Genomic DNA, 27937 nt, shown 5'->3' with positions numbered 1-27937 from the left:
TGAAGATTGAAACAGACTTGCATCGTAGTTGCAGGACAAGCCGCAGCTTCTGAGCGGGGTAGATGCAGGGAGGGAGGGAGTAAAAAAGTCTTTGTGCTTCCCCTCCCCCTCATCAAAGCAAAGGGGGAAATGTCTCTTTCGAAAGGAGGTAAGAATTTTAACAATAATGTTAATCGTGCAACAAGACTGAATTTCCGATAAAGATGCATTGCTGGAAGTCAGGGTTATGTATTGCGTCATTGCATTAGACGTGTTTTAAAATATCAGTTCGTTTCCGGCTTAACGTTAGGGTCTGTCCTTGTACAAAGTTGCTAGCTAACTCCAGCTAGCTACGGTACAAGTTGTAATGTGGTGCCTAATTGCATTTCTCTGTAACCTGGCTAGAAACCATAAAATGTATGCGGATTCCCCGTGGTTGGTTGTTTCCTGTCAATTCCTGGAAATTTAAACAATTTGTGAACACGCGATAACGTTACTAACGTTAGTTAGGCTACTTGGGGCTGTAAGTTGCAACTGTTGCTTGTTCGTTAGCTACCTTCCTACCGAGCTAACGTTACCTATAGCATTGTCTATTCGACCAAACGAAAAGTGCGTAGCTTGCCACACCGGTATCGATGTAACGTTAACTATATCGCGTGCGTTATTTTATTGGGAGCACGCATGCCATGCCTCGCGACTTGTCGTTTTGATGGGAAACCATGAGTCATGTATTTTTCCGACAGCGTTACTTGGTCTAATATTACCGTGTGCGTCGTCTCTCACGCATTCTTGCAATAGTTGTTCACTTATATTTGTCTCGCACATTTTCTACAAATGCCTGATCTATCATACAGTTGGTCTCCCTCTGACACTAAGTGATGTGTAGTTAGCTAGCAACAAGCAATGCTGAATAAAAACACCTGATGGAAAATAAATCAAGGCCCACCTACGTCACACATGGGGACATTATGTTGTTGATGATGTGATATTATGCTACACCATCGTTTCCAAAACTCTTGTCCTGGGGATCCCAAGGGGTACACATTTTGGTTTTTGCCTTAACACTAACCGTTACACAGCTGATTCAAAATATCAACTGATTATCAAGCATTCATTATTTGAATCAGCTGTGTAGTGCTAGGGCAAACAACAAAACATGCACCCCTTGAAGTCCCCAGCACCAATTTGGGAAGTGCTGATCTACACAATCCTACTGGCATTACCACCAGGATTGTGAGAGGCCTGCTCACTGACTATTATGCTATCACAGGCAGCCCCTCTATAGCCTAGCTACCTGAATGCATGTGTTGACTTGTACTTCAGGCGACTTCTGCAACCTGTGGTTGTACAGCTGCTTCACTGTTGTGCTATGCTGACGTTATTGGTGCTCACCTTTCTTTCGGGAGCAGCAACAGCCTGTTTGCTTATAGTAAAAGTGTAGGATGAGCCCTGGGTTTTCCGTTGTGTCTGGACTTTTCTTGACCGCTGTAGCCAGTTTCACTTTGTTTAAGGTATTGGGTGGAGTTGGCTTAAGTGCTTTGCAATGCTTGTTTGTTCATTTCAAGTTGCTGTTGCTTAAGGAGGTTTTACAACAAATAATGCACTCTTCTACAATGGTGTTTGCCCTGCCCATACAAGAAATGTCAGCTGCAATGTGACACATTTTCAAGCACCCCGTTTTTGTTTTGTTTTACATTGACCTTTTAGTAATTTAGCAGACGCTCTTATCCAGACTGATTTACAGACAGTGCTAGGCTTTTAGCACAGTGGGTTAACACGGTCTGACCGGTGTGCATTCTGACAGGCAGCCAGTCCCATCCTGGGATGGTTTATCTCCATGGAAAGTGCGTTGTAGTCCAGGACTAGGTTTAGAGGTAAACTCATTTGTATTTTATTCGTATCCCCCATTAGCTGTTGCTAAAGCAGCAGCTACTCTTCCTGGGGATCCACAAAAAATACCATGACATAATCCCAGAACGTCAATAGACAAGAACAGCTCAACGACTGAACTACACATCTTAAATAACAATTAGAACCCTAAAAAGGTCCTACTGACAGTTACACACATTACTGAGTTACCCACACATCAGTACATGTACTTATGCCCCAGAGTTATTTGGGTCAGACAGGGGACAGGCATTGTGATGTGTTGTTTTATTCATGTTTTTTCTCTTTTTAAGATAACTTTGCTGTTTGCTTGAGTCATTTGAGATGGAAATGAGTTTCATGCAGCAATATCGGGCCGATTTCGACAACAACTAAGAACGGTGAAGCACAAGGCTAAACGTCTCTGCTGTTTTGGTCCCGTACCTACCACGTTCTAGGAGTGTGACGTGAACCCGTGCACATGCACAGAAACTCTTGACAGTGATTGAGCACTGCTGCTTGTCCAGGGTGAAAAAATAACCTGTTACTTGGTAGCTTCATCGTTGCCGGTTTAAGCGGGTTGATGGTGGCTCGTGACCCAGCTATTCACGCCGTCATCCAATGGGCTGCCCAAGAATTCTGAGTATTCATCTTTACACAGAAGACATAGCATACCTTGTGCAGGAGTCTTCAAACCAGTGCACCTGTCTGTGACTAAAGCCTGGGTGGGGTTATTTTCCTCTAGAAGGTAGTGAATCACCTGTAACATGAGACACACACCACAGCTACGGCTGTAGCTAGATTAGTCAGCATCAATTATTTCAGTTTACCGCCTATAGGCTGTTGTTGTGCATGGTTCAGGCCGTTGAGGGGAGGCTTCCTTGGAAATCTGCTCTATTGCTCGACTTGTGTCATGTCTGATGGCGGCGTCCAAACTCAAGAATCGATGGCTGACGCGCACATTCATTCCATCTTGTGAATTGAATGGAAAAATGAAGTTGATTTTGGATGGAAAAATCAAGTTGATTTTGGTTACATATGGCCTTGACTATACACACACCACTGGTTATTTTACAACGCTTTACAAAACTATCTGTGTAGCAGGTAGAATGTCACATTGACACGATGCTGATGGCAAAGCAACTCGTATAGTGGAGTGTAAGCCCACTGTCTATAACCAAAGGGTTGTCGTGCAGTAAGCTTATTTGGCTGGGTTTAGGGTTTAGGTGGATGTACCAGGGGTTCAGAAAGCTGGAGGAGAGCTATGCCCAATGACATCATGCTTCCCGAAGGATCACGTGACAGCTATTCAGAAAGGATGTCTTGTTTGGTTGGGAGTCATCCTCTCTTGCCTGGATACAGGCACTAGAGGGGAGTGCACACCTGCCCGCCCCCCCCCACCCCGAGGAAGTTAACACAGTAAGCATCGTCCATATGGGCTACCATTTGTAACATGAGAACTTCCAACTTGGTTTCGTCGACGTCAGACATTCCCACAAAGAAAGTGTTGGATACTGCATAGTCCCATGCCTGAAATGCTTAGAGTTGTAGGATTTTTAATAGCTCCTTCATTGAAATGAGGCCTGATGTGGGCCTAGCTGTCTACTAGTCAAATATGTGACCTCAGACACTCAAGGTATACTGTATGTCAGGGAGTTCAGCTGAAATAGAGTGCCACGTAAGATCCGTTTCTGCCATGCATTTTAGCTATGCATTACGAGCTAAGGGCAGTATTTAGCCAAACGAAATAGTTTCTTGCCATGCTTAAAACAATGTTGCGCTGTGGATCAGCTTTAATATTGCAGATTGTGGCTTCTAACAATGTAATTGTTAGAAATTGCATCATTTCCAATCCCCCATATATATTTTTTTTATAAAAAACAATATATATTAACAACAATTTCATTGAGTTTACTAAATTACAGTGAGGAAATCAGTCAATTGAATTGCATTTGGATTTCACATGACTGGGAATACAGATAAGCATCTGTTGGTTACAGATACATTTTAAAAATGGGCCTCACAATGGGACTCAGGATCTCACCACGGTATTGTACATTCAAATTGCCATCGATAAAATGCAATTGTGTGTCGTTGACTGTAGCTTATGCCTGCCCATACCATAACCCCACCGGCTTCATGGGGCACTCTGTTCACACCCTTGACATCAGCAAACCACTATCACAGTGCCATCCGTTTTGTCACCAACGCCCCATATATACCCACCACTGGGACCTGTATACTCTCGTTGGCTGGCCCTCATTTCATATACGTCGCCAAACCCACTGGCTCCAGGTAATTTATAAGTTGTTGCTAGGTAAAGATCCGCCTTATCTCGGCTCACTGGTCACCACCCACCCGCAGCACGCGCTCCAACAGGTATATTTCACTGGTCACCCCCAAAGCCAATTCATCCTTTGGCCGTCTTTCTTTCCAGTTCTCTGCTGCACCCCAGTACCGCTACTTGCACACACATCTTCTGCACATCTATCACCCCAGTGTTTAATTTGCCATACTGGAATAATATCGCCACTATGGCCTATTTATTGCGTCACCCCCCTTATCCTACCTCATTTTCACACACTGCATTTAGACTTTCTCTATTGTATTATTGACTGTATGTTTGTTTTTTCCATGTGTAACTCTGTGTTGTTGTTTGTGTCGAACTGCTTTGCTTTATCTTGGCCAGGTCGCAGTTGTAAATGAGAACGTGTTCTCAACTAGCCTACCTGGTTAAATAAAGGTGAAATAAAAATAAATACAAAAACAGCCTGGAGGTGTGTTGGGTCATTGTCCTGTTGTGGTAGCCATGCTGGTTAAGTGTGCCTTGAATTCTAAATAAATCACAGACAGTGCTTTGCTGGTGACACTATCATACCTCCTCCATGCTTCACGGTGGGAACCACACATGCGGAGATCATCTCACAAGGACATGGCGGTTGGAACCAAATTTGAGATTTTTGGTTTCCACCGGTCTAATGTCCATTGCTCGTGTTTCTTGGCCCAAGCAAGTCTCTTCTTGTTGGTGTCCTTTAGTAGTGGTTTCTTTGCAGCAATTCGACCATGAAGGCCTGATTCATGCAGTCTCTGAACAGTTGATGTTGAGATGTGTCTGTTACTTGATCTCTGTGAAGCATTTATTTGGGCTACAATCTGAGGTACAGTTTAACTCTAAGGAACTTATCCTCTGCAGCAGAGGTAACGCTGGGTCTGTCTTTCCTGTCCTCATGAGAGCCAGCTTCATCATAGCGCTTGGTTTTTGCGACTGCACTTGAAGAAACTTTAGAAGTTCTTGAAATGTTCTGGATTGACTGACCTTCATGTCTTAAAGTAATGATCGACTGTTGTTTCTCTGTGCTTATTTGACCTGTTCTTGTCATAGTATGGACTTAGCCCTAGTTGGTAAAATACCATCTTCTGTGTACCACCCCTACCTTGTCGCAGCACATCTGATTGGCTTAAACGCATAAAGAAGGAAAGCAATTCCACATTCACTTTTATCAAGGCACACCTGTGTGTTGAAATTAATTCCAGGTGACTACCTCATGAAGCTGGTTGACAGAATGCCAAGTGTGCGCAAAGGGTGACTACTTTGAAGAATCTCAAACAAATCAAAATATATTTGATATTTAACACATTTTTTGTTGTTACTATATGATTCCATGTGTGTTATTTCATAGTTTTGATGTTTTCATTATTATTCTACAATGTAGAAAATAGTACAAATAAAGTGTGGAATGTGTAGGTGTCAACTTTTGACTGGTTGTGTGTGTGTGTGTGTGTGTGTGTGTGTGTGTGTATATGTGTATGTGTGTATATATATATATATATATATATATATAACATTTGAATTGTAAAATCTCAGTTTTGAATCCGGCGTGGTTTTGTGAATCCTTACCTCCTCCCGTTTCCACTTGCCGCCTCCATTTTTGCAGTGATGCTGCAGTCAGTTGGTTGTAATTTTGAATACAGCAGACATTTCCATATTTTTGTTAACAATTCCACCCGTCCTATTTATATCATTTACAAATATTAAACCATTTTTAAACATATTTTTCAAAAACGTTATTTTTTGTTATTGTTGAGTTTAACAATATTTGTTTAATCCACCAGAAAAGACTGAACACATATTAAACCAAATTTGCAACCAGCTTTCTATGGCTGGTTTTAAAAATAGCGATATTTTGGAGAAAGTGAATGAAGGCGAAAAAGGCCATGCTACTTCAGTTGGGACAAAGGCTGTTTTTATACTGTTGTTCTAGGTCATTTTAAGAAGGTTTTGAATGCTCTTTTTTTAGCTCGACGGAGGAAATGAACATCTATTTTTACTCTGCTGGGTGCATGTGAGCATAGCACAAGTCAATGAATCTCCCCTCACTGTGTTTCACTGGGAAGTCAATGAATCTCCCCTCACTGTGTTTCACTGGGAAGTCAATGAATCTCCCCTCACTGTATTTCACTGGGAAGTCAATGAATCTCGTCTTATTGGGAAGCTGGATGTCTGCAGTGGCTCATCTGAGGAGAGCACGAGATGCTACCAGTCCAGTCTATACGAACTTGCTTTCCTCCAGATATGTAGGTTATTTGCTAACATTTAGCCTCCTGTGTATGTACTGTGTATGTACTGCATGTACTGTGTATGTACTGCATGTACTGTGTATGTACTGCATGTACTGTGTATGTACTGTGTATGTACTGTGTATGTACTGTGTATGTACTGCATGTACTGTGTATGTACTGCAGAGAATCCACCCACGATTAGGCTGCACTGTATTACCCAGCCAACACAGCACACCCAACCTAAATGCTTCACTTGAAACATTGCATAACGCTGCACTGCCTTGCGTTTATGAAGGGTGTCTCTGATGCTCTCTGCAGCCCTTTTTCCAGTTGTTAGTGGTACAGGGAGCCATTGGAAGCTTTAAACAGCAAGTGGTGTTTAAGTGTCTGGTTACTTCTGAGCCAATGTACACTATATACGAAGGTATGTGGAAACACTTCAAATGAGTGGATCTGTCTCTTTCAGCCACACCCCATGCTGACAGGTGTATAAGATCGAGCACACAGCCATGCAATCTCCATAGACAAACGTTGGCAGTAAAATGGCCTTACACGGAACCCAAACCGGCTGCGCGCCTGCTATCGTGCATACATTTATTTTGTCCCCCTACACCAAACGCCATCACAACACACAGATTAAAATATTAAAACAAACTCTGAACCAATGACATTAATTTGGGGACAGGTCAAAAAGCTAGCTAATTTGTCCTATTTAGCTAGCTTGCTGTTGCTAGATAATTTGGCCAGGGATATAAACATTGAGTTGTTATTTTACCTGAAATGCACAAGGTCCTCTACATAAAACGGCCATCCGAATCGTTTCTAGTCATCTCTCCTCCTTCCAGGCTTTTTCATCTTTGAATTTATATGGTGATTGGCATATACACTTTCATAGTATTACCACGACAACCGGCAAAACATTTAGTCTTTCAATCACCCACAATGAGGAGATGGCACGTGGGTACCTGCTTCTATAAACCAATGGGAGAGGCAGGACTTGCAGTGCAATCTGCGTCAGAAATAGGAATTACTTCTGTTTTAGCCCTTGGCAATGCAGACGCTCCTTGGCGCAATAATTGAATAACATGGATTTCTAAATGTATTTTGCGACACTCGCGCACGCGACATCTGATGTGGTCAGCAAGTTGCCACTGTCATAGGATGCCAGTCAGTTTGTCAGATTTCTGCCCTGTTAGAGCTGCCTCGGTCAACTGTAAGTACTGTTATTGTGAAGTGGAAAATGTCCAACCTCACTAATGAACTTTTGGCTGAATGGAGGCAAGTCCCTGCAACAATGTTCCAACATCTCTATATAACCTTTATTTAACTAGGCAAGTCGGTTAAGAACAAATTCTTATTTTCAATGACGGCCTAGGAACAGTGGGTTAACGGCCTGTTCAGGCAACCTTCCGGTTACTAGTCCAACGCTCTAACCACTAGGCTACCCTGCCGCCCCACATTTAATTAGGTAGGCTAGTTGAGAACAAGTTCTCATTTACAACTGTGTGACCTGGCCAAGATAAAGCAAAGCAGTGCGACACAAACAACAGAGTTACACATGGAATAAACAAGCATACAGTCAAATAACTCAAGAGAGTCTATATACAGTGTGCAAAGGAATTACAATTTAGCAAATGTAACACTGGAGTGATAGATGAGCAGATGGTGATGTGCAAGTAGAAATACTGATGTGCAAAAGAGCAGAAAAGTGAATAAAAACAGTATGTGGATGAGGGAGGTAGATTAGGGTGGGCTATTTACAGATGGACTATGTACGGCTGCAGCGATCGGTTAGCTGCTCAGATAGCTGATGTTTAACGTTAGTGAGGGAAATATGTCTCCCGCTTCAGATATTTTTGTTTTATTTTTTTGCAATTAGTTCCAGTCATTGGCAGCAGAGAACTGGAAGGAAAGGCGGCCAAAGTAGGTGTTGGCTTTGGGGATGACCAGTGAGATGTACTTGCTGGAGTGCGTGCTACGGGTGGATGTTGTTATCGCGACCAGTGAGCTGAGATAAGGCGGAGCTTTACCTAGCATCGACTTATAGATGACCTGGAGCCAGTGGGTCTGGCGACGAATATGTAGCGAGGGCCAGCCGACTAGAGCATACAGGACGCAGTGGTGGGTGGTATAAGGGGCTTTGGAAACAATATAAAGCTGCATTTTCAAAACGCAGACTATCAAATCTGGCTTTTTTAAACCATTTCACCTGCATTTTATTTTGAAAGTCATATATATATTATTATTTTGCTTCAGTAGTGATCAGGGGCATAAAATATAGTTTACCTTCACAGAAAATACATTAGTGCAACACATTCGGCAGAAAACAGCTTCATTCATCAGATGACAATAGAAGTGCAACTCTATTTGGCAATCAGCCACACAAGTAAATGAGCTTACAATGAAAAAGCTAGCTATATATATTTTTGTGTTATTATAATTTTTTTAGCAAAAACGATACATGGCCATCAAATTTCTAGTGTTTATCATAGAAAGAATGTCGCTAGCTACATTTCCGGATGTTTTGCTGGAAGCTAATCGTGCATTTTACCAGAGAAAAGTAAAACAGAGAGTCAGTTCAGAGTGCTGTCTGCTGATAGAATGCCTGTTTCATGTATTCATCTGCGTGAAGTGCAACTGAAGCACAAAATTAGTCTAGGCACCAAAAAAAAGCATTTAAACCAGCATTTTACAAAACGTAGCAAGATTTTTCTTTTGCGTTTTCCTTTTTTGTCTGTGTGAAAACACAGAATTCTGCATTTAACAGGACCTCTGCAAATGTACCTGCCAATAGCTGGCAGAAATCAACCTGCCTCAGGCCCCGGATGAGAGCAGATCCTAAATATCTTTCTGCTGCATCACTCCCACTCATCCAATGTCGTGCCCATCAGGAGAGGAGGAAAGGGTCCATGTTTAGACTATAGAGGCACAGTCCTCGTCTGAATCCCACGTTCCTTCAGTTGGGGTTGTTGTTTTACACCAGCATGGCCCCATTGCCCTAGCCTGGATGAGAAGTCCCCACTTGTTGCTTGTGAACAGTGTTTATGAATGCACTGTAGTGTGCATTTCACACAGGGAGAGGTCTCTGGTCTCCATTGTGTAGGCAGAAGCAGCCCTACTGCAGGAGCTAACATGAGTCACTGTTCAGTGAGTATTCCTCTGATTATGGTTGAGACTTTGGTTGGGACAAACCAAGGTGGTTAAATTGCTGCTTGTATGACAGTAGGTTTAGACAAAACTGAGGGTAAATGAGTGAGGTAATCTGTTTCTGCTTTCTCGCTCTCTGTGTCATCGTTCCGTTTTATGAGCGAGTTCACCTGTTTTCTATTGTTGAGTAATCTCTGGGTAGATAACAAATGGAGCTGTACAGTCACTAACACCTTACGGTACAAGTCGGAAGTCCACACCAAAAACAGAACCAAGCATTCTCACAACACATGGTTCAATTAGGGGTTTCTCTGATCTGCTTTATTGAAAGTAAGAATTGACAGGTCATTGTATAGATAAGTTTTCTTAAAGAACTAGGCTGATCTTTCCTCTCCTCTCATAGGAAAGAAGAAGAACCCAGGCCTCAAGCTCTCCAAAGAGGTCTTTGATCAGCCCCCACCTGCAGCCGCAGCGTAAGGCTTCTTCTCTGTCAATGGTTGGCCGGATTCCAGGGTGTCTTTTTCGTGGTCGCGCTGTGCATCTCAGAAGATCGCTACATCATATTAACGTGGTTTCTGAGATGGTGGGCTAAACACTTCTCCGGATATTGTGAGAGCTCATCATCTGTGCAGCACGACTCCAAAAAAGATGCCCTGGAAATTAGCCCCTGCTGTGTGTTTGTCACAAACGTGATGAGGACCTCAGTGCAGATGATGTGTTTGTTTTAATTTCTTAATAATGGTGAAGAGGACCTCAGTGCAGGTGATGTGTGTTTTAATTTCTTAATAATGGTGACGAGGACCTCAGTGCAGATGATGTGTTTGTTTTAATTTCTTAATAATGGTGACAAGGACCTCAGTGCAGGTGATGTGTGTTTTAATTTCTTAATAATGGTGACGAGGACCTCAGTGCAGATGATGTGTTTGTTTTAATTTCTTAATAATGGTGACGAGGACCTCAGTGCAGATGATGTGTGTTTTAATTTCTTAATAATGGTGACGAGGACCTCAGTGCAGGTGATGTGTGTGTTTTAATTTCTTAATAATGGTGACGAGGACCTCAGTGCAGGTGATGTGTTTGTTTTAATTTCTTAATAATGGTGAAGAGGACCTCAGTGCAGGTGATGTGTGTTTTAATTTCTTAATAATGGTGACGAGGACCTCAGTGCAGATGATGTGTGTTTTAATTTCTTAATAATGGTGACGAGGACCTCAGTGCAGGTGATGTGTGTTTTAATTTCTTAATAATGGTGACGAGGACCTCAGTGCAGATGATGTGTGTTTTAATTTCTTAATAATGGTGACGAGGACCTCAGTGCAGGTGATGTGTGTGTTTTAATTTCTTAATAATGGTGACGAGGACCTCAGTGCAGATGATGTGTGTGTTTTAATTTCTTAATAATGGTGACGAGGAAAACCCCTGATGCCAGAGAGAAGCTAACAAAAGAAACAAGGAGAGTGCGCTGAAGAGGTAGCTGTACAGTAATAGATGATGAGGTTATGGTTTCATATGCAGATGTCATTACCTGAACCTCCTCTTTCACACCCTAAATTCTACCAGCCAGGTTTCACATAGCATCTTGCCAAAGTACAGTCATACAGTGGGATGTTCAATAAGAAAGAGCATTAGTTGTTTTGTGTTAAGTTTGATATCGATGTCACATCTTTAAACGAATGCATGGTATTAATCCCACTAACCTATCCTCTCTCCTCAGCCCCCCTCGAGATCTGGATTCCAAAGCCTGTGTTACCATTGGAGAAAAGGTAGGGAAGGGAGGGACGTTGTGCTCAGACTGTAGTACTTCACTTTCTATCACCTTTTGTGGTTTTACTTGGGTCATGTTCATTAGACACCAAACGGACGAAAACGGACTGAAACAGGGAGGGGCTGCTTGGGGTGTATTCATTACGCCGATTCTGTGGGAAAACGTTTCTTAACCGGAATGGGGCCGGACCTGAATTTGTCCAATAGAAACTCCATGTTTTGTAACTTTGGACTAATGTTTACACCTCTGGACTGGTCCTATAAGAAGCACTTACTTTTGTTTTTCGTTGCTCAGCTTTTTGAAAATGTCTTCTGTTGCATGTCCTAATGAACACGACCGTAGCGTCTTCTCTAATGCCTTTACTGGTTGACTTTGATGTGACTGATAGACTTTTCTCACGCTGTGCATCTCAGACAAACGTGACGATCACCTCTGTGCAGATGATGTATTTTGTTTTAATTTCTGAATAATCCTGATGAAAGAAACCACTGATGCCAGAGAGAAACTAAACAGAAAGACAGGGAGAGTGTTGAAGAGAGTTGTACTGTAGTCAACGATAAGTATAGGGTTTTGGTGTCAAAATGGTGATGTCATTACCTGACTCAGAAATCCCAAACTAAACCACCTGGGTCCAGTAAGAAAAATGTATTTTTGTTTTCCGATGGGGCCTAATGAACACGACTCTGGGGTTTTCTCTTTTACATGTATTGGTTGAACGTGATGTGATTGGCTGATAGACCTCTTGTCTCTCTCCACTGTGTTTCTCCCTCTGGCCAGAACTTTGTTATGAAGGCAGATGACTTGGAGCAGATTGGGGAGCTGGGTAGAGGAGCGTACGGCGTGGTGGACAAGATGAGACATGTGCCCAGTGGGCTTATCATGGCCGTCAAGGTGGGTGGAGTGCTCCAGGGTGCATGTTTAATGAGCCAATGTTATGGAACGTTGCAGATAGAAATGCCATGAATAGAGACAACACGATTCCTTATGTCAGAGGTGTGTTTGTTCTACATAGCATATGTGTATCTGAATGTTTCAAAATGTTGCCTTCTACTGAAACAGACATTTTAGATTTCTGTACATTGCATTCGGAAAGTATTCAGACCCCTTGATGTGAATAAGGTATTTCATTCATTCATTATTTCTGAATTACTGAATCCATTTTAGAATAAGGCTGTAACGTAACAAAATGTATAAAGAGTCTACGGATCTGAGATCTTTCCAACGGCACTTTATCAGAGATGTTTATTAGATGTTTTCAAAAGTCAAAACAGACATTTTCTATTTACATATCTGAGATGTTGATTAGATAAGTGTGCGTGTCACTTTTTAAAGACGAGCCACACAGCTCTATCTCAACATCAACACTCCTGACCAACACAGACCTGTGCTGTTTTGACAACTCCTATGGTCATTTTGGGCTCCCGAGTGGCACAGCGGTCTAAGGCACTGCATTTGCAGTGCTAGAGGCGTCACTACAGACCCTGGTTCGATTCCAGGCTTTATCACAACCGGCCGTGATTGGGACTCCCATAGGGCGGCGCACAATTGGCCCAGCTTTATCCAGGTTAGGGTTTGGCTGGGGTAGGCCATCATTGTAAATAAGAATTTGTTCTTAACTGACTTGCCTAGGTAAATAAAGGTTAAATATGTTTTTATTGTCAAGCCAAACGGGACAATGAATGACCTCTGTGCAGATGATGTATTTTGTTTTAATTTCTGAATAATCCTGATGAAAGAAACCACTGATGCCAGAGAGAGAAAAACAGGTCGTTTAACAGTAATAGATGAGGTTATGGTGTCGTATGCAGATGTCATACCAAATGTAAAGTTTATTTTCACCGGGAAGTCATCATCTTTAACAAGAATGCCCCTGAACTATATGTAATTTACACACAAAAATAAAATAGATACATTATGGAAGAGATAGTTAGTGTTCCTGTGAGTCTTCCATTCAAATTGCCTTGGTCTGAGCCAAAGGGCTTTGTTCCTTCTAGTGATTGTATTTCTGTGACTGCCCCCCCAGAGGATCCGGGCCACAGTGAACACCCTGGAGCAGAAGAGACTGCTGATGGACCTGGACATCTCCATGAGGACCGTGGACTGCTTCTTCACGGTCACCTTCTACGGCGCTCTCTTCAGAGAGGTCAGCTCTCAGCACCACATCTGTAGCACAGCCTGGGTTTGCCTGGACACTGTCACTCAGCACCACATCTGTAGCACAGCCTGGGTTTGCCTGGACACTGTCACTCAGCACCACATCTGTAGCACAGCCTGGGTTTGCCTGGACACTGTCACTCAGCACCACATCTGTAGCACAAACTGGGTTTACACAGGCAGCCCAATTATTGTATTTTGCCCATTTATTGGCTAAATTTCTGAATTGGGTTACTTGTGTAAACAGCCACACCGTCAAATTAAGATGGAGTTATCTGGACTTCATTTGAATTGGTAATAAGGAAAACCTGTCCTTTTATCATTCCCTTCATCAACTGGTTGGAAAAGACTTAACAGGTTGTTACTTTCCCCAGCAAGGAAACCAACAATTGTCACTCAAACCGAAAGGGAAACTAAGAGTCACTGAGAACAACCAAAAGGAAACGGGTGGGTTTTAGGAGGGGTTCTGAAGGTGTCGAGATGGGAACCGGCACAGGTGTAACACTTGCTGACTAACGAGATGGGGGGGGGACCAGCACAGGTATAACACGTGCTGACTAACGAGATGGGGGGAGACCAGCACAGGTGTAACACGTGCTGACTAACGAGATGGGAACCAGCACAGGTGTAACACGTGCTGACTAACGAGATGGGGGGAGACCAGCACAGGTGTAACACATGCTGACTAACGAGATGGGGGGGAAACCAGCCCAGGTGTAACACGTGCTGACTAACGAGATGGGGGGAGACCAGCACAGGTGTAACACGTGCTGACTAACGAGATGGGGGGGGAACCAGCACAGGTGTAACACGTGCTGACTAACGAGATGGGGGGAACCAGCACAGGTGTAACACGTGCTGACTAACGAGATGGGGGGGACCAGCACAGGTGTAACACGTGCTGACTAACGAGATGGGGGGAACCAGCACAGGTGTAACACGTGCTGACTAATGAGATGGGGGGGAACCAACACAGGTATAACACGTGCTGACTAACGAGATGGGGGGGAACCAACACAGGTATAACACGTGCTGACTAACGAGATGGGGGGGGGACCAGCACAGGTGTAACACGTGCTGACTAACGAGATGGGGGGGGACCAGCACAGTTGTAACATGTGCTGACTAACGAGATGGGGGGAGACCAGCACAGGTGTAACACGTGCTGACTAACGAGATGGGGGGGGAACCAGCACAGGTGTAACACGTGCTGACTAACGAGAGGGGGGGGGAAACCAGCCCAGGTGTAACACGTGCTGACTAACGAGATGGGGGGGAAACCAGCCCAGGTGTAACACGTGCTGACTAACGAGATGGGGGGGGGAAACCAGCCCAGGTGTAACACGTGCTGACTAACGAGGTGGGGGGGAACCAGCACAGGTGTAACACGTGCTAACTAACGAGATGGGGGGGGGGGACCAGCACAGGTGTAACACGTGTTGACTAACGAGATGGGGGGGGACCAGCACAGTTGTAACATGTGCTGACTAACGAGATGGGGGGGGACCAGCACAGGTGTAACACGTGCTGACTAACGAGATGACACCAGTCAGTGCGCCCTACGTGCTAAAAGTGCAACCTCAACATAAATGTAAAAAACTAACCTGTGAAAACGACATCATGGTGGAAGCCTGTGGCTAGGCTGGCTTTCACTTGGCCACTTCTTTCTTCCCTCAAATACATTTTCAATTCAGTTGGGTTTTCAAACTAGGATTAAAAGTAGTCTCCTCTGTATTAGTCATGGAAGGACCTATTTGTTTTTCTTTGTGTGTTGTTGTGTGTGTCACACTCACCTCTGTGCAGATGATGTATTTTGTTGTAATTTCTGAATAATCCCGATGAAAGAAACCACTGATGCCAGAGAGAGAAAACAAACAGGCTGAGTATTTTAAAGAGGTAGTTGTACAGTAATAGGTGTTGTCTCTGCGTTGCCAGGGAGACGTGTGGATCTGCATGGAGCTGATGGACACGTCTCTGGATAAGTTCTACAAGCAGGTGATCGATAAAGGCATGACCATCCCTGAAGACATCCTGGGGAAGATCACTGTAGCGGTGAGTGGACACCTTGGTCGTGTTCATCAATGGAGATCATTTAAAAATGATTTGCAATGGAAAACAAATGAGTTTCTTATTGGTCCAGATAGTCCCTCCCTGTTTTAGTTTTTCATTCTGTTTTTCATTCTGTTTGGTGCCTGTTTGGTGCCTAATGAGCACCACCCTGCAGGGTAACTGAATAATGCTTATAGCTACAGTATAACGTAGCTATGATGTATTTTGTTTTAATTTCTGAATAATCCTGATGAAAGAAACCACTGATGCCAGAGAGAGAGAGAACAGAACAGAAAGACATGCATAATGCTGAAGTCCACTCTCCTATTGATATGATTTATATGGTCATCTTTAAGAAGTGTCCACAGCAGCTTGTTGTGATGCTGTATAAGGAACAGGCACACAGTTCCCTCGGGTTATCCGGAGTGATGTCATTAAAATGCAGTGTGTGTGTGTAACTGCTTCTCTCTCTCCAGATCGTCAAGGCTTTGGAGCATCTGCATAACAAACTGTCAGTGATACACCGAGGTAAATGAAGGATACGCTTTCGTTAGCCTGCCGAGCTAAAGCCAAGGCAAACACAGCTCCCCAAGCTAACACAAGTCTTCATGTCTTGGGCACGGTTACTCATCACTCGATCACCTCCTTTACTCATGTTGATCTGAAATGGCCCTTTATTTGATTTGTATTATTATTATTATTATTACTTATTATTTGCTCTCCGCCACGCTTGGAGGGACTAAACTATTCCTGATGATTTAAATGTGTTTTATAACTTTGTGCAGATGTGAAGCCGTCCAACGTGCTGATCAACACACAGGGCCAGGTGAAGATGTGTGACTTCGGCATCAGCGGCCACCTGGTGGACTCTGTGGCCAAGACCATGGACGCCGGCTGCAAGCCCTACATGGCGGTGAGTAGGAATGGGTGCGCTCTGACACCTTCTCGGCCATGTTCAGTAGGCAACAGGGTTTCTGTCAGCCGGTAATAGACGGCTTTTGTAAAAAAAAAAAATGAAAAGCCAAAAAAATGTAGCTGCCGAGGGACAAAATAAAAACTCCTATTGCAGAATAATGTGTTTTAGCCCGTTGATTGATGGAAATACCAGTCGACGGAAAAGCATTTGACCGGTCATGCTTACAGTGCATTCAGTACAGTATTCAGACCTGATTTAAAAATGGATTCCATTCATTTATTTTTATAATGACAAATCGAAAACAAGTTTTTGCAGAAATATTTGCAAATGTATTACAAATAGAAATACCTTACTTGCATAAGCTTCCAGACCCTTTGCTATGAGACTCGAAATTGAGCTCAGGTGCATCCTGTTTCCATTGATCATCCTTGAGAGGTTTCTACAACTTGATTGGAGTCCACTTGTGGTAAATTGTGTTTCCCATTTTTTATATATATATATGCAACGGTATGTGTAGGCAACAGTGCGTCACACACCACTTTGTTAATGAGCTGGAGGCAGTAACATTTTGAAAACAACATACTTACATGTAATTGTTTGAAACCTGAATGTTTTACTTCATGTTAGGAGACATGTCTTACCTTCCTTCAAAGTAAAATCTCACCATAGAAACGTGGTGGCAATTATTTTACTTCCATATGCCATTGAAACCAGTAGCATATTCAACTTTTCTTTCATTGTCCAGCAGCCAAAGGCACAATCCTAGTCATGTTAGCAACCCGTGCTAGTTGTTGCATCGTTAGTTCTCCCCTCTGTCTAAATTGTGTGTGATTTTTGACAACCGTGTTTTCATGCTAATTGCATTATGGAATAAACATCCGCGTATAACCTACTGCCTTGTGCTCATTGTTGTGCTGATAATGTGAAGAAATTATGGTTTATTGACATTTTAAGTTAACGTTCTGCTCTGTTGCATCAGCCTCGTTATTTTATTTTAATGTAGCCAAGGCCTACTGGTTGTATGAATTTGGAATCCTTCGCCCCACAACTGTCCCAGAAGCCTACCAATAGAAGAGGTCAACTTTTCTGCTATGGGGGGGTACTAGATTGATATAGGCGAGTGATGTTGCTGAAGTTGGCTGAGGAGAAGGACATGTGACAGTCATTCTAACATCTTCAAATTGTTTATCAGAATTTGGTTATAAGGACGCACACCGTTGCATCCTGGACTGGCATGTTCTGTTAAAATGAATAACCATCATCTGAACGTGATTTCAGTGGGTGGACTCCCTAATCAGATTACACACCCAATGTCTACATTTCTCAAATGTTCTGTTTAAATGAATAACCATCATCTGAACGTGATTTCAGTGGGTGGACTCCCTAATCAGATTACACACCCAATGTCTACATTTCTCAAATGTTCTGTTTAAATGAATAACCATCATCTGAACGTGATTTCAGTGGGTGGACTCCCTAATCAGATTACACACCCAATGTCTACATTTCTCAAATGTTCTGTTTAAATGAATAACCATCATCTGAACGTGATTTCAGTGGGTGGACTCCCTAATCAGATTACACACCCAATGTCTACATTTCTCAAATGTTCTGTTTAAATGAATAACCATCATCTGAACGTGATTTCAGTGGGTGGACTCCCTAATCAGATTACACACCCAATGTCTACATTTCTCAAATGTTCTGTTTAAATGAATAACCATCATCTGAACGTGATTTCAGTGGGTGGACTCCCTAATCAGATTACACACCCAATGTCTACATTTCGTGAATGAGCACATTTCTCAAATGTCTGTTTAAATGAAAATGCTGCCGGTCAAATGTACCGCTCCACATTTTCCTAAAGGAAACCCTGTTTTAGAGAAGTTTGACACGTAAAGAAATCAAATGAAACTTCCATATCGGACAAGTTAACGTGGTACCTCCTACGTTTCCATTTTGTGCCGACTGAACACGACCCTGGTTGCAGCCAGGCTTCTTCAGGCATTGGTTGGCCAGATTGCAGGTTATTTTTCGTGGTCAAGCTGTGCCTCTCAGGAGATTGCTACATCATATTGATGTGGTTCCTGAGATACTAAACGTGACCATCACCTCTGTGTAGATGATGTATTTTGTTTTAATTTCTGAATAATCCTGATGAAAGAAACCACTGATGCCAGAGAGAAACTAAACAGAAAGACAAGGAGAGTGTTGAAGAGGCAGTTGAACAGCGATAGTGAGGAGGACTGGGGAGGAGAGGAGAGGTGGCTCTGACACCGTCTGGGCCACGTTCAGTAGGCATCGCATGGAAAACGTATAACACAACACATACTTAACACGACCCTGGTCTAGTTGTGGTTGGGAGCGCACTGCCTGAATGAAATAGGACTGGTGCTTGTTGTGTTGATGTCGTTGTTATATGTTACAGTGGTATTCTTATCCTATATGATGTCCTTGTTATATGTTACAGTGGTATTCTTATCCTTGTTATATGTTACAGTGGTATTCTTATCCTTGTTATATGTTACAATGGTATTCTTATCCTATATGATGTCGTTGTTATATGTTACAGTGGTATTCTTATCCTATATGATGTTCTTGTTATATGTTACAGTGGTATTCTTATCCTTGTTATATGTTACAGTGGTATTCTTATCCTTGTTATATGTTACAATGGTATTCTTATCCTATATGATGTCGTTGTTATATGTTACAGTGGTATTCTTATCCTATATGATGTCGTTGTTATATGTTACAGTGGTATTCTTATCCTTGTTATATGTTACAGTGGTATTCTTATCCTTGTTATATGTTACAATGGTATTCTTATCCTATATGATGTCGTTGTTATATGTTACAATGGTATTCTTATCCTTGTTATATGTTACAATGGTATTCTTATCCTATATGATGTCGTTGTTATATGTTACAATGGTATTCTTATCCTATATGATGTCGTTGTTATATGTTACAGTGGTATTCTTATCCTATATGATGTCGTTGTTATATGTTACAGTGGTATTCTTATCCTTGTTATATGTTACAGTGGTATTCTTATCCTATATGATGTCGTTGTTATATGTTACAGTGGTATTCTTATCCTTGTTATATGTTACAGTGGTATTCTTATCCTTGTTATATGTTACAATGGTATTCTTATCCTATATGATGTCGTTGTTATATGTTACAGTGGTATTCTTATCCTTGTTATATGTTACAGTGGTATTCTTATCCTTGTTATATGTTACAGTGGTATTCTTATCCTTGTTATATGTTACAATGGTATTCTTATCCTATATGATGTCGTTGTTATATGTTACAGTGGTATTCTTATCCTATATGATGTCGTTGTTATATGTTACAATGGTATTCTTATCCTATATGATGTCGTTGTTATATGTTACAGTGGTATTCTTATCCTATATGATGTTCTTGTTATATGTTACAGTGGTATTCTTATCCTTGTTATATGTTACAGTGGTATTCTTATCCTATATGATGTCGTTGTTATATGTTACAATGGTATTCTTATCCTATATGATGTCGTTGTTATATGTTACAGTGGTATTCTTATCCTATATGATGTCGTTGTTATATGTTACAGTGGTATTCTTATCCTTGTTATATGTTACAGTGGTATTCTTATCCTATATGATGTCGTTGTTATATGTTACAATGGTATTCTTATCCTATATGATGTCGTTGTTATATGTTACAATGGTATTCTTATCCTATATGATGTCGTTGTTATATGTTACAGTGGTATTCTTATCCTTGTTATATGTTACAGTGGTATTCTTATCCTATATGATGTCATTGTTATATGTTACAGTGGTATTCTTATCCTATATGATGTCGTTGTTATATGTTACAATGGTATTCTTATCCTATATGATGTCGTTGTTATATGTTACAGTGGTATTCTTATCCTTGTTATATGTTACAGTGGTATTCTTATCCTATATGATGTCGTTGTTATATGTTACAGTGGTATTCTTATCCTTGTTATATGTTACAGTGGTATTCCTATTCTATGTGATGGCGTTGGTGTCATTGTGTAATGGTGTTGATAGTGTTTTCATTCCCTCGGTTTCAGCCGGAACGGATAAACCCCGACCTCAACCAGAAAGGCTACAGCGTTAAGTCAGACATCTGGAGTCTAGGAATCACAATGGTGAGTCACAGCACAATGGTGAGTCAGGGTCATGTTCATTAGGCACCAAACAAGAAAATGGGACTGAAACGGAGAGGGGCTACCTGAATTTATGTGATTTGTTTTCTGTTGCACCATTAGTTTGTAACGGTGTGTCCTAATGAATACAACCCTGGTCTGAGTGATGATTCTACTGTATTGTCCCATGTTTCTTTGTGACGGTAAATACCAGTCTCCATAGTTGACAGATGAGCTCCTGACTGCCTCCCTCTGTGGGATAACAAACCTCTGTCTGGTCCTCTGCCCCAGATTGAGCTGGCCATTCTGAAGTTCCCCTATGACTCGTGGGGTACACCCTTCCAGCAGCTGAAGCAGGTAGTGGATGAGCCCTCTCCACAGCTGCCCTCGGACCGCTTCTCCCCTGAGTTTGTGGACTTCAGCTCCCAGTGGTGAGCCCATCTCTCTCTCTCCCTGTCTGCATTCCAAATGGTACCATCTTCTGTTTAGTAAGGAAGGAAATCAGAACTCATTTTTTTAACCAGGGGTCACCTTTTTTCTCCCCAAATACTGTAAAACTATTTGGTGGAATGTTTCCACGCTGAAAATATACAGAAACATTAGTTTGAAAAAGACTAGTGTATTTTCATAAGAATGATTAAGCCTAATCATACTAAACCAAACTGATGTTGTGGCTGTAATTCATCAGTGTGAGCAGTGTTCAAACCGAGCCCCGTTCCAAACTGAGCCCCGTTCCAAACCGAGCCCCGTTCCAAACCGAGCCCCGTTCCAAACCGAGCCCCGTTTCAAACCGAGCCCCGTTCCAAACCGAGCCCCGTTCCAAACCGAGCCCCGTTCCAAACCGAGCCCCGTTCCACACCCAGCCCCGTTCCACACCGAGCCCCGTTCCACACCGAGCCCCGTTCCAAACCGAGCCCCGTTCCAAACCGAGCCCCGTTCCAAACCGAGCCCCGTTCCAAACCGAGCCCTGTTTGAGAATAACAGTTCCTGATGCACATCACTTCACACTGGCAACCCTTTTTTTCATTTGGAAAAAGAATCGGTTGTGTTTTCTTGTTATATTAGATCATGTTTTTTGCTCTAAAATAGGTGTCTTGACTGTGAGTGCTCAGGAAATGAACAGAACCAGGCTATGCCATTGCAAAGCCACAGAGTTCTACATGCAAGCGCCCCTGCTGAGGTTACTGCCTTTTACAAGATTCTGTTTCACCATATAATATAACCAGTTGATATTATGCTTTCAAAAAATGAATCTTAAATGGCAATTGTTTTATTGACTGAATAGATATACGCACACATATTTGTCTGTGTGTTCTAAAAGTAACAAAAAATAGATATATTCTCCATTCTGAGTTCTCTGAAAAAAATCCTGCGAGTAACTCGAACAGTTAAAAAAAAAAAAAATGTAAAATGTAAACCACCCATCCCTACTATTTAGTGCACTACCTTTGACCAGGACCTATAGGAGTAGGGTTTAAAGTCCTGGTCAAAAGTAGGGCACTGTATAGGGAATAGGGTGTTATTTGGGATGCTGCCTATCTGGCCTTACTGATGAGGCAGTTGAACCAAACACCACCAGGTGGCACTGTCCTGCTGTCCCCTCCCTGTGGGTCCAGGCCTGGGCACTGTCCTGCTGTCCCCTCCCTGTGGGTCCAGGCCTGGGCACTGTCCTGCTGTCCCCTCCCTGTGGGTCCAGGCCTGGGCACTGTCCTGCTGTCCCCTCCCTGTGGGTCCAGGCCTGGGCACTGCCCTGCTGTCCCCTCCCTGTGGGTCCAGGCCTGGGCACTGCCCTGCTGTCCCCTCCCTGTGGGTCCAGGCCTGGGCACTGCCCTGCTGTCCCCTCCCTGTGGGTCCAGGCCTGGGCACTGTCCTGCTGTCCCCTCCCTGTGGGTCCAGGCCTGGGCACTGTCCTGCTGTCCCCTCCCTGTGGGTCCAGGCCTGGGCACTGTCCTGCTGTCCCCTCCCTGTGGGTCCAGGCCTGGGCACTGTCCTGCTGTCCCCTCCCTGTGGGTCCAGGCCTGGGCACTGTCCTGCTGTCCCCTCCCTGTGGGTCCAGGCCTGGGCACTGCCCTGCTGTCCCCTCCCTGTGGGTCCAGGCCTGGGCACTGTCCTGCTGTCCCCTCCTTGTGGGTCCAGGCCTGGGCACTGTCCTGCTGTCCCCTCCCTGTGGGTCCAGGCCTGGGCACTGTCCTGCTGTCCCCTCCCTGTGGGTCCAGGCCTGGGCACTGTCCTGCTGTCCCCTCCCTGTGGGTCCAGGCCTGGGTCCCCTTCAGCCTGTGCATCTCTGACTGCTACAACATATGTGGTTGGTGAGACTGATTGTGGGACTTCCTGGTTAAATGAAAGCATTTAAACCTTCTCCAGACATGATCAGATCTGTTTATCTGCCCAGTGTGAATGCAACCTGGGGGAAAAAGACAACCTGGAAATGAATCCACCTCCATTTTTGTGGACGACCCAGTTGTCCTGACCTAGTCCCGCCTTGGCCCACTCTATAAATGTCATGCTGTAGCTTATCTGGTGGAAATGAGTTTTGGTGTACTTAGAGTTGCACAATTACGGCAACTTTCCCAGGTTGGAGGATTCTGGATTTCCTGCTGATTCCTTTCTGATAACCTGGGATTTTTAGAAATGTTTTCCCAGATATCAGAATGTTGTCCTCCAAACAGGCTTCGATGTGTTGGGGACTCTTACTAAAGGTATGTTTTAAGAAGTGTCCAGTATTGAGGTATGTTTCTCAGTTGTTTGTTTTGGTTTTCTCTCTGCAGCTTAAGAAAGAAACCCAACGAGAGACCCGCCTACACAGAACTAATGGTTGGTTTTAGATCCTCATCAGCATTTGTTTAAATCGGTGACCGGTGAATATGTGTAATGTGGTTGGATTGTAGCTGTTGTTTTTCTCTCTTCATTCACAGTATCTTTGTAGACGCTCACTTCCTGTCTCTGTTTCCTCTTTGTTATGTGTCCACAAGAGGACAGGCTTACCCAAGTGTTTAGTCCAACCATGATGATGATGTATTCTTGTATTTAAATCTTGTGTGCACCACATATGTTTAAGTCTTGTGTGTAAATGTGTACTTTCTGTTGGACTCCTGTTTATTTTTAGGAATTGTTGACTCATGGTGTTTTCTCATATATATTTTTTTTACAGCAACACCCCTTTTTCACCCTGCATGACTCCAAAGAGACGGACGTAGCCAGCTTTGTCAAGATCATCCTGGCAGACTGACAGGCCCCTCCACCCACCAGGGTAGGAGGTAGGCGGGACTTCTCCACCCACCCACCAATCCAAGGCCTTTCAGAAAGCTGACTGGAATTGATCTGCCACACAACTCCAACTTTCTTTCCCCAAAGACTGACGACAGCTCACAGAGGCCACGTGGGAAAGCGCTTGTAATATGAACTCAAGATGTTGATGGTGTCCACCCAAACTGGAGATGGTCAACTCGCCCACGGTCCAACAAACCTTTTCCCTCCCTCTACTCCTACAAACTGAACTGATTCAAACTCCTCACTGTACCAGTTTTCTGATTGGACAGTGTCTGTCAGCAGGAAGAAAATCTCTCTTTACACATACTGTATGTCCATCACTCTGAATTACACAGAAAGCCAAAAAGAATTGGGTGAAATGTGTACATCTCTGTATAATGAATTGAAAAGATATATATTTTTCATTTATGCATTTTTATTTTTCCTGATACAGTTTGTAATACTGTATATTTTCATCAAATATGAATTTAAGGGTGTGTCTTTACTCTTTCTGAATGGTATCATGAGGGGAAGAGGTGACCTACATTTCTCGTCTCGCCTTCTGGTGATTGGTCAGTAATGGGACGGCAGCTGCTGTCGTCGGGCAGGGTTTTGGGAGGCTCTGGAGGGGTCAGACTCACTAAGTTTCTTTGTAGAGGGAAGTTCAAAGGTGAAAGCGTGACTGGGGGGCCCTGTACAAAAGGAATTGCAAGTCCTACCTAGGTCTCTTTGGTGGCATGGGAATGCAATGCTGACCCTATTATACAACCCCCTCACCCATCTGTATATGCCCCTCTGCCCCGCCCCTTCCTAACCATCTGTATACGCCCCTCTGCCCCGCCTCTTCCTAACCATCTGTATATGCCCCTCTGCCCCGCCCCTTCCTAACCATCTGTATACGCCCCTCTGCCCCGCCCCTTTCCTAACCATCGGCTCTGTCACCAAGAGTGCTGTAAAGAGTATATAAACAGTGTATTCTCATATAGTACATGGACTTGTAATTGGGGGAATGATAATGTAACTCCAGACTGCTGTATTTATCTTCCAGTCCCTCCGAGCCGTTTTAAAAGCTGTCTTTTCATTATTAATTGTGACTATTATCACTTGGTTTCCTAGATGTGGTTGGGGGCTGCTGTTTGACCCATTTTAACTTTTTAAATTTAAAATTTTTCTCAATTTCCTTTTCCCGAGTGGCGGACAGGAGCATGTCAGTATGGTGTTTCGTCCCTGAAGCACAGAGAGGTCTACGGAGCCTCATGCCTTACACGGACAGTATGTCAGGGAACATCATTTATGTGTGTTGAAGATGTAAATACTATTTTGGACAACTTTTTTTCTCTTTTTAAATGTAACGTTGGCAACGTGGCGGCAGAGAGGACGTGTAGTCGTGTGCTACGCGGCTGATTTGATGTGTTCTCGTTGGTTTTAACGCAGTCGGTGTGTGAGAGAGACAAACGCAGCCTGCTGACTCCTCCTGTAATCATCTGTTTGATTGATCTGCTGCAGCCACCTCTCAGGTTTCAATGCCCTGCTTTAAGTCAGCGGAGGCGGCCATGTTTATTTCCCCACCATGTTGTACCTCTCTCCAGCGCTGGGTTGTGTTCATTAGGCACCAAACGGAAGAAAACAAACCGTGAGGAACTACCTGGACTTGGTCCGAATAAGAAACGCTAATGTTCGGTTCCACGTTGCAAAATGTTAAAAGCTTCCCGCTGCATGCCCCAATGAACGCAACCCATTATGGTGGAAGACTACTTATGTGTGAGATCATGCTAGGCTGTGAATGGGTACCTGCCATCTAGGCTTGAATCCCAAATCGACCCCACCCAATCCCTAGACAATCATCTAGGTCTGAGACCGATTTGGAGGTATGAGCACTATAACAAGGTGAAGTAATCACCATATTGGTTACAGTTACCACTCCGTACTTTCTAGAAGTGCCCTGGGGAGTAGGGAGGCTCTGGGTTGATCTGGAACTCAACCCTCTGGACTCTGCTATGCAGTGGCCCTCAGGTCTTCCATCAGGACTATGAGAATCCTGCCATGTGACCGCCAGTGGTGGTGGTGGCACTTGCCCTTAGTGTTTTTAGGGTGCGCCCAAAAGGATGCCCTATTTCCTGTCTCTTCTTTCTAGGGAACCGGGTGCCATTTCAGACGCAGCCCTGGTCTGTAACTGGTAAGCCTACCCGGTCTTCTCTCAGCCTCTCTGACCTACATTGTAGTGGGCTTCTTATCAAAGTTGGTGGATGAGGAGTATTTATAATATGTGAGTAAAGAAGGGAAAGCAAATAAAGAGCTGCTGTGATTTGACCTTTTTTTTCTTCTTGTCGGCCATCTTAGAAGTGGACCACTGTCGTCCTCGGAATAGTTCCGTTCCACTTTTTAGTTCCGTAAAGCAGACTAGAGCAGTGAACAACACATTAGAACCTAGCTTGATGGGCCTTTTGATGGGCCCATTCACAATGTGTTCATGGCTATCCGACTGATGGTTAGTTCTTTATGGGTCACTTTGTAGTTTGTGAAGCTTAAGGATCTAGAAGTGGAGTGGGACTATTCCACATAGTACAGAGGCTCCTCACAACACACTGATTCCTTATGTGTTGAGAAGATGGAGTAATACAGTGTGGATGGAACTGTACAGGCTGACTGGGTGGATGGAACTGTACAGGCTGACTGGGTGGATGGAACTGTACAGGCTGACTGGGTGGATGGAACTGTACAGGCTGACTGGGTGGATGGAACTGTACAGGCTGACTGGGTGGATGGAACTGTACAGGGTGATGACTGGGTGGATGGAACTGTACAGGCTGACTGGGTGGATGGAACTGTACAGGCTGACTGGGTGGATGGAACTGTACAGGGTGATGACTGGGTGGATGGAACTGTACAGGCTGACTGGGTGGATGGAACTGTACAGGGTGATGACTGGGTGGATGGAACTGTACAGGCTGACTGGGTGGATGGAACTGTACAGGCTGACTGGGTGGATGGAACTGTACAGGCAGACTGGGTGGATGGATCTGTACAGGCTGATGACAGTGGATGGAACTGTACAGGCTGACTGGGTGGATGGATCTGTACAGGCTGATGATAGTGGATGGAACTGTACAGGCTGATGACAGTGGATGGAACTGTACAGGCTGATGACAGTGGATGGAACTGTACAGGCTGACTGGGTGGATGGAACTGTACAGGGTGATGACTGGGTGGATGGATCTGTACAGGGTGACTGGGTGGATGGAACTGTACAGGCTGACTGGGTGGATGGATCTGTACAGGCTGACTGGGTGGATGGAACTGTACAGGCTGACTGGGTGGATGGATCTGTACAGGCTGACTGGGTGGATGGAACTGTACAGGGTGATGACTGGGTGGATGGAACTGTACAGGCTGACTGGGTGGATGGAACTGTACAGGGTGATGACTGGGTGGATGGAACTGTACAGGCTGACTGGGTGGATGGAACTGTACAGGCTGACTGGGTGGATGGAACTGTACAGGCTGACTGGGTGGATGGATCTGTACAGGCTGATGACAGTGGATGGAACTGTACAGGCTGACTGGGTGGATGGATCTGTACAGGCTGATGACAGTGGATGGAACTGTACAGGCTGATGACAGTGGATGGAACTGTACAGGCTGATGACAGTGGATGGAACTGTACAGGCTGACTGGGTGGATGGAACTGTACAGGGTGATGACTGGGTGGATGGATCTGTACAGGGTGACTGGGTGGATGGAACTGTACAGGCTGACTGGGTGGATGGATCTGTACAGGGTGATGACTGGGTGGATGGATCTGTACAGGCTGACTGGGTGGATGGAACTGTACAGGGTGATGACTGGGTGGATGGATCTGTACAGGCTGACTGGGTGGATGGATCTGTACAGGCTGATGACTGGGTGGATGGATCTGTACAGGGTGATGACTGGGTGGATGGAACTGTACAGGCTGATGACTGGGTGGATGGAACTGATGGTCTACCTCTTTCATTCACTCTACATGCCACCAAGTCATTGGGTGGTTCTGACAAACTTGAACTGTGGGAAGACAAAATAAAGGCTTTATTCTTAAATAAAA

At 43.9% G+C, this 27937-nt stretch overlaps 1 protein-coding gene across 2 annotated transcripts; it reads left to right on the top strand.

The window, feature by feature from the left end:
* Window positions 1-35: 35 nt before the first annotated feature.
* On the top strand, window positions 36-27937 carry LOC110487439 (dual specificity mitogen-activated protein kinase kinase 6). 2 transcript variants are annotated; one of them, XM_090197431.1, is made up of 12 exons: window positions 36-148; window positions 9956-10025; window positions 11267-11315; window positions 12095-12208; window positions 13341-13460; window positions 15407-15523; window positions 15997-16048; window positions 16306-16433; window positions 20533-20610; window positions 20899-21038; window positions 23376-23421; window positions 23759-27937. In XM_090197431.1, exons 1-12 carry the CDS (start codon window positions 130-132, stop codon window positions 23834-23836), a joined length of 1011 nt encoding a protein of 336 aa, XP_090053557.1. In that variant the 5' UTR covers window positions 36-129; the 3' UTR covers window positions 23837-27937. The 2 variants fall into 2 exon arrangements, with proteins under 2 accessions (XP_090053557.1, XP_090053558.1); XM_090197432.1 differs by having other exon boundaries at window positions 36-131; window positions 9931-10025; window positions 23759-26166.

Source organism: Oncorhynchus mykiss, chromosome 13 (genome assembly GCF_057628025.1).
Source record: "Oncorhynchus mykiss isolate SJ-2025 chromosome 13, ASM5762802v1, whole genome shotgun sequence".
Classification (NCBI taxonomy): Eukaryota; Metazoa; Chordata; class Actinopteri; order Salmoniformes; family Salmonidae; genus Oncorhynchus; species Oncorhynchus mykiss.
Note: the sequence above shows the minus strand (reverse complement) of the source record. Positions and strands in the feature narration are given on the sequence as shown.